Source organism: Sebastes umbrosus, chromosome 24 (assembly GCF_015220745.1).
Source record: "Sebastes umbrosus isolate fSebUmb1 chromosome 24, fSebUmb1.pri, whole genome shotgun sequence".
NCBI lineage: Eukaryota > Metazoa > Chordata > Actinopteri > Perciformes > Sebastidae > Sebastes > Sebastes umbrosus.
This window is the reverse complement of record NC_051292.1, coordinates 4,615,422-4,625,879: the sequence shown is the minus strand read 5'-3', so window position 1 is coordinate 4,625,879 and position 10,458 is coordinate 4,615,422. Positions and strand designations below refer to the sequence as shown.

At 40.8% G+C, this 10,458-nt stretch overlaps 1 protein-coding gene across 1 annotated transcript in view; it reads right to left on the bottom strand.

The window, feature by feature from the left end:
• Positions 1–1,521: 1,521 nt before the first annotated feature.
• Positions 1,522–10,458, bottom strand: part of mgat5 (alpha-1,6-mannosylglycoprotein 6-beta-N-acetylglucosaminyltransferase) — a 74,201-nt gene continuing 65,264 nt past the window's right edge. The window contains 5 exon segments of the mRNA XM_037761682.1: positions 1,522–4,927; positions 5,239–5,396; positions 5,893–5,967; positions 6,445–6,561; positions 6,656–6,802. Of these exon segments, the coding sequence (XP_037617610.1) occupies positions 4,729–4,927; positions 5,239–5,396; positions 5,893–5,967; positions 6,445–6,561; positions 6,656–6,802 (696 nt within the window). The 3' untranslated portion in view covers positions 1,522–4,728.

Genomic DNA, 10,458 nt, shown 5'->3' with positions numbered 1-10,458 from the left:
TCAAATTACTCCCAGCTATTTCCGGCATTGCATTTCAAAATAAATCCTGTAATACAAAACAATGACATTTTTTATCACCTATACTTTTATTTCTACATAAATAGCAATTCAGCCGGGGATTCATGTCAAATACAAACCCAATGACATACACAAATATTTTTATTTATGAGTTTTGAAAACATAAAGCTTTTGTTTTGAAGTGAAAACTGCGTACATCCGGTCTTGTTGTGGATGCCTTGATGTCACCGCTGACGGACGAGGAACTGAAGTGGCAGTTCAAGCAGCCAATCAGCGTTCAGATTCGGGAGGAGGGGGCGGGACATGTATAGGTAATATGCTTGTTGGATGTTTTATATAAATATATATATATAATATTATATATATATATATATATATAAATATATATATATATAAAAAAAAAATATATATATATATATATATATCTAATAATAATATATTATTAGATATATATATAATATATATAATATATAATATATATTATATATATTATATATTATTTTATTTCAAAAGTTCAATACAATATATTCCCATGTTCTGATTTTTCATTACAATTCTGCATAATTATTTTACAGTATAAAAATAATATAAAAATAAATTATTAATTATACAACAAATAAAATGTAAGGAAAGGACAAGATGAATAAAAACAAACAAAAAACATTCGTGGTCTGTTAAACAATTGGAATAATGCAACATTATAATAGCTATTGTACTTTGGTAAAGGAATATGGAAATCTTTAAATGTTATATAAATTAAATTACTATTAGAATAGCCCAGTCTATGGTAGGATCACAAGAGTCACATAAAGAGTAATAGAGCATTTAATTGATTAATAACTAATTGTACAATATTTATCTAGACTGTTGTGGCGTGGAGTGGGCGCTGTTTCAGCACCATGGAGGATAAAAATCATGGTTTTTGGCATAACAAAAGTAATTTACTGGAGATGTAACAGAGGGGAAACAGCAGAAACTAGCTCAGGTTGCCCCCCTTTTTTTTAACGTTGAAGTGACAAACCCAAGAATATCATTTGTACATGCAAAACTTGCGCCATCTAGTGACGAGAAGAGCTACCTGCCACCACACACGTGAATATATGTGATCTAATAGAGTTGATTTCTGCACACTGTCTGTTCATTAGAGAGACAACGTTTAGGTCATAAATAATCATTAAATCCACATGCTCACTCTAAAGCTTGTCTCTACTTCTGGCAGCCTTCAACGCCTCCACAGCACGTATCTTACCTTCCTCCAGTGTGGCTGCCAGTTGGACTCATATTCATTTTTAATGGTGTTTACCCTGAAAGTTCAATGTGAATCTGTGTAAAAGCACAAAACTGAGAGTTTAGCGAAGCACAGCGGCGACTAAACATCTCCCAGGCACTGAGAAGGAGGCTGTTATTTACTAGAGTATGTCATCGATGCTGTGCCGACTGTACTCTGTAAATACTGGATCTGTGTTGCTGTGATGTAAAACAAATATTAAACCAGAGTCTGAGCCTTTTGTCACAGAAAAAAGGTTTATTTAAAAATAAAGTTATATCCCTCTTACTCGTCAAGGACTGTGAAAACAGAAACAAAAAAAAGAGTTGTTGTCGTTGCGTTATTCACCGTTCGCTGCTTGGACCACAATCTGGATGCTAACTGACAGATTCAAACAAGGTTGAGATTGAAAAACAAAGATTGGTACATGTTCGTATGACTGTAAGTAGCTTTTTTACAATGGAGACATTCGCTGCTGAGGTTAACAAAGACAGATATGGTGAAGAAACCACTTTGTTCAATAGAAACAGTTGATAATGTGATCGACAGCATGCTTACAATAACAACGTAAATAAGGCTTTTACTGCAAAAAAACAGGTTTGACCCACTTTTAATTGAAAAATAAAGTAAGCCAAGTTTAAATATTGGTTTAGATTTCTAGTATGCCCAGCTTCAATGAAAGGATAACACCACTGTATGACTGCTGCAGCCTTCTTAGAGTCTGAACCTACACAGCAGGAATGGATGTAGAAAAGGGGACCAGATTATGTGTTTACATGGATGTTTGTGAAATCAGATTACAGCTGGAAGTGGCTAATCTAGTTACTATAAAACATGTTTTTAAGAATGTATGGCAAACATTAGCTGAAGTGAATGAACACTGGTGTTATCCTCTCCTGTAGTTGTGTGAATCAGTTACACTTTTTCCAACTGGAGCAACCAAATTTGACAAATCACAAGGTTTGGACTAATTCAATTAAAATTAGATTTAAAAAAAAAGATTTTGAACAGTGAAACTGATCGAGGAAAGAGATTCCTTTAGCTGATTTGTGGAGATAAATTTGGGACTGAAGGCTGCATCACGAGTGTGTTTTTTTCTGACGGCCGACTGTCAAACCGAAACAACTCGCTGGCAATCAAACCGGACTAAACCATGAAAAGGCACATCATGTTCTTTGAAAACACTAAACTTGGCGGCAGATCACGGACCTGTTTACAAATGTAAATAAAAAAATAATTAAAAACAGTCTGAGCTGACACAATGAAGCAGTACAGGTGGTGTCCTGTAGCTGGACGTTCAGTCTGAAATTTGTGCAAACAGAAAAACTGAGATTGGAAATCAAAGCACAGAGTGTATGAGGCTCCTGCCGGCTGTCGCTGGGAAACGTTTGTCCACGGCTGTGCAGCTTTTAAACAGACAGTGATGATGAAAAGATTCAGACTATTCTTGTTCTGTAGTTAAAATCTGGCTAAAATTTCAGTTTAAAACCAATCCTCATGCAAGTTTTTAGCTTTTTAAGGAGTAAAATATTTTGATTGTTAAAACTAGGGCTGTCAAAGTTAATGCAATGCCTGTTGGGCTGCAGTTTGCCATGTTATGATTTGAGCATATTCTTTATGCTAAATGCAGTACCTGTGAGGGTTTCTGGACAATATCTGTCATTGTTTTGTGTTATTAATTGATTTCTAATAATAAATATATACACACGTTTGCATGGAGCAGCATAGTTGCCCACTCCCATGTTGATAAGAGTATTAAATACTTGATAAATCTCCCTTTAAGGTACATTTTGAACAGATAAAAAATGTGTGATTAATCGCGATTAAATATTTTAATCAATTGACAGCCCTAATTAAAACATTTTCTATAAATTTTAAGCCCTAAATATAACATCTTTTCACTGCTGAAAGCTGAACAGAAGCAGACAAAGCCTCCCCCTCTCTCTCGGTCATACACTTGAAGACAAGCAAGCTTTTTTTTTTTTTTAATTTTTTTAAATTACTCTCCATAAATAAAAAATCTATAAAAGGAAAAAAAAAAAAAATAGACACCCCTCCGATAAATAAAAAAACAAAGATTTCCAGCAAAAACACAGAGATAAAGATCTGTATACAAAATAAATAAAAAAGAAAAAAACCCTTATGAACAATATACAGTGTTACTAATATCTTGTTAAAACCTCTGCAAATTACCGTAGTGCATTTTTATTCCCCCATTCACCACAACAACTACGACTTTTATCTGAATTTATTTTTTTTTTCTTCGCAAATCTGCAGGCAAATTATGGAAAGAAAAACGAGGAGATGCGAGGTTCTTGGAACGCTTTGTTGGCATGTTTTTGTTGCTTTGCATGAAAGGATTTACAGCTGTTTGTCTGGTAGACGGGAGACGGGTTCATGTATTAACAGTTTGTGTACGTTAAGACGCAGACGAACAGTTTCTCTGCAGGCTGTGGAGTCTTTGGAACACGTGTTGTTAAGGCTTCCTCGCGTCTAGGTGTCACCACCGCTACCGACGACGGTCTATCATCTACGACGTCACTACGACTCAGCTTTAGCTACAGAGAACGACCCTCGGTGTGTGTGCGTGTCGTACCGGATGCTGCTGAAACAGTCCAACAAAAACATTTTCACGCTCCTCTACTGGCCTTTTGTAGAAACACACATCTTCTTTTAAATAAAACAAACGTTTAAAACAAATGTGCAATTTAAAAGTGAATGTATGAAAATCAAGGGATCGCGGTTTGTGTGTTTGTCGGGAAAAACGTCCAGAATAAAAATCTAGATATCTACGTTACATGTCCGCTCTCATCAGAGTTGATTACAGTGTAAAACTGGGTTCTTCTTAAGCCGCCGTCTGTTGTGTGTGTGCGTCTATGTGTGTGTGTGTGTGTGTGTGTGTGTGTGTGTGTGTGTGGGCCTTCAGGCAAGCTAGTCCAGTGCAAACCTACCTAAATAAACAGTTTCAGATTGGAACCAGGGGCGGAGGACGGAGGGGTTGGAGTGGAGGGGGCGCGGCGCGGCGGCTGTCGTGACGAGGCGGTCGAGTCTCCTCCCTTGGTCCCTTGCTGCCCTGATGAACCTGAAGACAAACAGGCAGGCAGTCACTGATATGTGCAGTCTACCAAGGAGGCAGCAGCTCGTTCGCCTCCGTTTTAAACTCCCTTTGTTGATTCAAGTAATTTCACACCGCTTCCAGGTGCCGCGGCGCCGCCGCCGGTGAATCAAGAGGATGCTCGGGGTCGCCTCCAGCAGCTGGGGGAAACAATAAATATGATGAACGGACGCAGTCCGGTGAATCTGTCCAGACAGCTTCCCACAAAAGTCTGTTGTGTGTGTGTTTGACTGACAGCTCTCTCAAACACACACACTCGTGAAGCTGCTTCCGGCAGCGCCCCGAATCCACTCCCCTCCTTTTCCTCCCGTCAGCCGGCGTGTCGCTGCTATAGGCAGTCTTTGCACAGCGCCACCTGGCCCTTCATGTAGTCGCGGCAGGGGCAGATGCGTTTCAGCGTCTGGTGGGCGCCGGCGCAGCTGAACAGCAGCAGGTCCGCCTGAAAGATGCAGTGGCGGCGGGTGTCGCTGTAGGCCGGGACCACCGTGTCCGAGCTCGACTCCACCGTCTGACAGTCGATGCCGAACCTGAGGGAGAGATTTCCTTCAGTTTTCATGCTTAATGATTATTTATGTGTGAATCAGAGTGAGAGAGGAAGTGATGTTCTTCAGCATCAGTCATGAGCCATTTATCCCAGTAAACAAACTGGGCCCTCCAGTGGCTTTAACCTCATACTGCACTTTATCTAAATCCTCCACTCTGGATGACAAATATGAATTCAAATCTATGCTGCCACCTAATGGACACTTTTAAAAACTATAACAGGGTGAAAGTGTGTTCAAAATGTACCTTAAAGGGAGATTTGTCTTATTAACATGTGTTTGTGTGTGTGTGTTACCTGGCCAGGTCCTTGTCCTTGTTGAGGTGCTGGAAGAAGGACGGCTCACAGATGAGCTGCTCCTCCTGACACACCTGCTTGCAGGTGCGGCCCGGCTCGGCCAATTTCACCTGCAGGGAGCCGAGAGGCGGCCACATCACCTGACCGTGGCAGAAGTCCTGACGACACAACAACATCATGATGTCACACTACTACGGAAAACACACAACACCACCGTAACACAGGCTACCCTTTAAACTAACACTAGAAGGATATATATATATCCATATCTTTTGCTCAAGCTGTGATGTCAGATTGTTGCTCTCTTGTCCTACAAAAGAATCTAAAATCTGGTTTAGTGAAACACGACAAAAAGTGTTTGTTTTTACAGTCCCACAGCAGAACATTTTATTATATATCTCCACTGTGTTGACAGGGTTATTAAAGTAAAGTATGCTATGACTCAACAGCAGCTGTAATTTTTGGCTCTGAAATCTTTCTGGCCCTTGTAAAACATTTCTAACGGCTTAACAGTGATGACGAGGGCAACGTTACGAGTGAACAGAGCTGTTGTTGCTGGCTGTCAGCACAGATAAGAGATTTGCATTCAGCTATAACAACATCCTGACGTTTCCTCATTGTGTTTAAGAAGAGATAATACACGAGAGGCCGTACCTGGTTCTCGATGAAGGCGTTGACTCTCTGCAGCATCCCCTCACAGGTGAACTCGTAGGGCAGGTAGGGCTCGATCTGCTCACACAGACACAAAACACAGACTGGTTAAAGAGGATGCTGTGGTGGTGAAGTCAGCACACCTACAGAGATATTAGCCCGCTGTCCACCTCCTGATCTGCAGAGGAGAACTTCAGACCAACAACTGAAGCCTTTGTTGTGAGTCACTCTTTGTGTTTTTGGGAGGAAGATGAAGAGGAGAAGAGGAAGGGGGGAGCCTGGTAGGCCACGGATCACGAAGCACACGACGCTCCGCAGGCTTGTCCGGTGAACACAGCCATTGTTCCGACTCACTCGGCGGAGCGGAGTGGAACACGAAGGTCCCGAGCCCGCGTCGGCCCTTTAAATATGCAAACTAAATATCTTTTGGTTTGAGGTCATTTAAAAGGGCGGGTCCATCTGCCCACTCAGCTGTTGTGACGTAGGCTACCACAGTAATCAATAAGGTTATGAACAGGGTCTGAAATTAACTTTTTTCAAGTGTTTTGTGTTTACCTTCTGGCTGAGGATGGAGCGGATGGCATTCTCCACCTCCACAGAGTTCTCGATATCCACCGTCCACACATGGGGTGGACCGATGTACACCTCGGCGTACGGATGTTGCGAGGTCAGCTGCAGACAGAAACCAGAGAGTTAGAGGTTAAAAAGGTTAAAACATCTCGAGCAAGAAGAGTCTGCAGGGTAAAACAACTGTCCTCCCTCTCACCTCTCTCAGCGTGGGTTTGCCCTTGAAGAAGTCCGTGTTCTTGCTGCTCTTCGGAGGGCTGAATTTGGGGTTGAGGAAGGCGCAGCCGTTGGCGATGGCCTCCAGGGGGGCGGGGCCCTCGTAGGGGAAAGACAGACCCACGAACAACTGCAGCGGAGAGAGAGGAAATATTGACTAACGCTGCTGCACAACCTGTTCTGTGTTCACACGTTTTTTTTTTCCAGCTTTGTTAGTCCCATGTGCACACCACATGGGACTAACAAAGACGCCGGTAGAGGGCTAGAAAAGTTCACCTGCTGTTTGCTGATAGCAGCAGCGGTTGAAACAAACCTCTCATGTTATCAGCACAAAATACAGATGAGGCAGCACCTTTTCTCTATAAAACAAAGGAAGAAAAACAAGCAGAATAATACGAACACATCGCTCTAATGGTTATTCCTCCCAAAGGCCACGAGACGTTTGGTGGAGAAGAAGTACCAAGGATATTACCGAGCAGATGGAAACGCACCATATCCAAGTAGCCTGATGAGAATTAAAAAAACAGCTACAATAACTGGCAAATAGTTATTAAATAATGACTCATTTAACTCAAAATGTATACACCACCTGAGATATATCATTAAATCTCAAGCGCGAAGATGGATTTTGTACTAAAAAGGAGTGTAACTGTGGAGGATACTCTCTTGATTTGAGCCCCATCACTTACACAGGAAGCTTTAACGGCCAGTATGAACAGCATGCAAACTCTTTTAAATGTCCATTAAGGTCATGCAAAGTATTGTTTTAAGGCTTCTTTAAAATGCAAATGATATCATTAGAAACCATTTAAAAAGACATTTAGAAAGACGAGCTCTGTGGCGCACAGTAAGCAAATAGTTCCTCTTCACAGTCCAATTCACATACTTTAAAGTAAATACGGTACGTATAAAGAACAAGAGGGGAGCTCTGATAACAAGTTCATTCCTCCTGGATGGGAAGAGCAAATATTTGCAGCGTGTCCACTGAGCGTGAGACAGAGAGAGGAGGGTGGTGGTGTAGTGGTGGAGGTGGAGGCTCATTTACGAGGAGGGCCAGAGCTGGTCGGCTACAATGGCTAGTCTGTGTGTACTACTCTTTATACTCTTTCTTTAACACACAATGCAGTGCTGTACTATGCATGTCTGGACACACTTGAATACTCAGACCTGGGGCCAGTTGCATAAGCTTACTTTAAGACTAGTCTTGGCCATAGACTAGTCTTAGATTGTCAGGTTAGACTTGTCTAATTAAGCCTGTCTGTTGCATAAATATTATTATTTATTATTACTATTCAAACTGTTTATCCATTATTTTTCACTAATTATTTAAACTGTTTATCCATTATTTTTAGCTAATTATTTAAACTGTTTATCCATTAATTTTAGCTAATTATTTAAACTGTTTATCCATTATTTTTAGCTAATTATTTAAACTGTTTATCCATTAATTTTAGCTAATTATTTAAACTGTTTATCCATTAATTTTAGCTAATTATTTAAACTGTTTCTCTATTACTTTTTTGAATTCTTGTACCATCTTCTTGAATAGTTTCTGAACATCTTTAACGTTTCTAACAACCACTTGATTTAAGCCATTTACTGTTTCTGTTATTTTCTCCCATACTTGGTGTTGCATCCACCGTCTTATTTCACCCATAATGCATTGCGCAACAGGCTATCTAAGTCAGTCTTACATTAGTCTCTCGTAGGGAAGCTGTATGCAACAGGTAGATTTAGGTTTCTATAGTAAGTCTGACTTTAGGTCTATTTTCATGCAGCTGGGCCCTGGGTTGTGAATCATGCTCCTCTAGCTCACATGTAAACATTACTAATGTTTCTGGTCAACACCTACAGCCTTCTGCCAACAGGTGGCAGCACAGCACACTTCTTCTCCTCCTATGTGTGTGTTATGTTGTGTGTGTGCATGCAAAAGCTCCTCAATGCTGAGAGACAGTCGCCCACTATTTATAGGGAGAGAGGAGGGGAGGGGATGAAGAGAGGGGACACAGACAGAGGAGAAGCAGTGATGTAGCAGAAATGAATGAATGATGCCTACTTGCATCCCCTATGTGACTGCTATAGATTGAAAAAGAGAGATCTTTGCTTCTACCTGAAAGCTCCTAATTGCATTAAAGCAGTTTCTTAGTACAATGACATTCTGCTTAGAAGATCAGAGCTGTTGTTCTATTGATTTGCCCTCAAACTTCCTGCCTTAGTGTACACTCACATCCTGATTCTAACACTGCCACCTGCAAGTGCAATGACTTCCTCCTCTCCAAATGTGAGAGTAATCTAAGCACGTTTACTTTGTACGTACATGATGCCCATATAAACGTAGGTGTATACGACACCTACACATGCAACGAAGATGCTTTCATTTTACAGGCATCACAGTGATGGCAATGGCACTCAAATGCAGGAGTAGTGAGCTTTTTTCTCTTAAGGCTGAACCACACTAAAAGATTTTTCAAATCTTAACAGATGTTGAAAATGTGTTTTGTTCCTATAGTGTGTGGTGAGCAACGATTTGGCCAAAACAGCACACCACACACTAACAGATTCATTCAAGAACAACAAGTAAAGTGTAAACAAACATGGCGGACGGCAGGCAGAAAGAATTAGCGATGTTAGTTTTTACTTTGTACTGAAAATTCACAAAGGATGGATGGATGAAGTCATGGAGACACGTTAAATAAACACTTGTGTTGTTGCCACAAATCAACAAGTTGCTCCTCCATTTCTGAGCTCCATCTTCTACTTTGTGCTTTGCGTTTTGCATTAGACGCGGCTAAGTTCCCTATTGGCTATCGTTCTTTCCCACGTGACTGCGTCATCGGCTGTCCTCGGGGTTCCCCACACAAAACAGGATATCCCATCGTAAATATTAAGTAAGGGATAATATTCAGCGAGCCGGTCATTGTTATGAAAGAATCCCCGACAGGGTGATGACAGTCTGTTATACAGAATTTACAGACCGCAGATTGACCAATCAGAATCGAGTATTCAACACAGCCGTGTAATAAACATGTTTAACATTTATGATTTTAAATCGGTGCGGCCAGGATGGACTTCTGAGCCGATCGGAAGATGTAAACAATCTCTCTTAACATAGCTCAGACCACAGGAATAGCTGGAAAGATCATCTTTAGAACCATCAAAAAATCGGGGCTTTGTTGACGATTGTCAGGACGGGGAGGAATCAGACCCAAAATCAGCTTGATTCTCGTGATAAAGGCGCTAAAACGGAGCGTTTCAGACCGAGGGTGAATACAGGTATATTCAGACAGACAGTATGAGGGATAATAAAGTGTTTTCTGAACATTAAAGCATGTAAACATGTTCTAGTAGAAACCTAAAATATAAGTATGCACCCGAAAATGAACACGATATGTCCCCTTTAATAACAAACAAAGACTCACTCATTCTGTCGCTTAAAGTTTATGAGCCAACCAGAGAGAAATACAAATAATGATCAAACAACAAAGAACCAGCTCCAACACAACATGTTCGGAGCCACATGTCCTAAAACACGACGGCAGCTGAGTTTAATGACCCAGAGAGTTAATTAGGCTGTTTGTTTGTCTGTTTATTGCAGAATATGATGACAATAATGACGTGTAAAACTGGTATTAAAGCTTCTTCCTCGTCTCGCACACACAAATAGTTAAATTAGAAACCCATGTAAGACTAACCGGAGGCAGACGGTGTTAGAAGATATGGAAGATAGCAACGTCAGAAGAATCTAAAACCAAACATGACACAGCGAAGCTTTGCCGCACTTCAGCG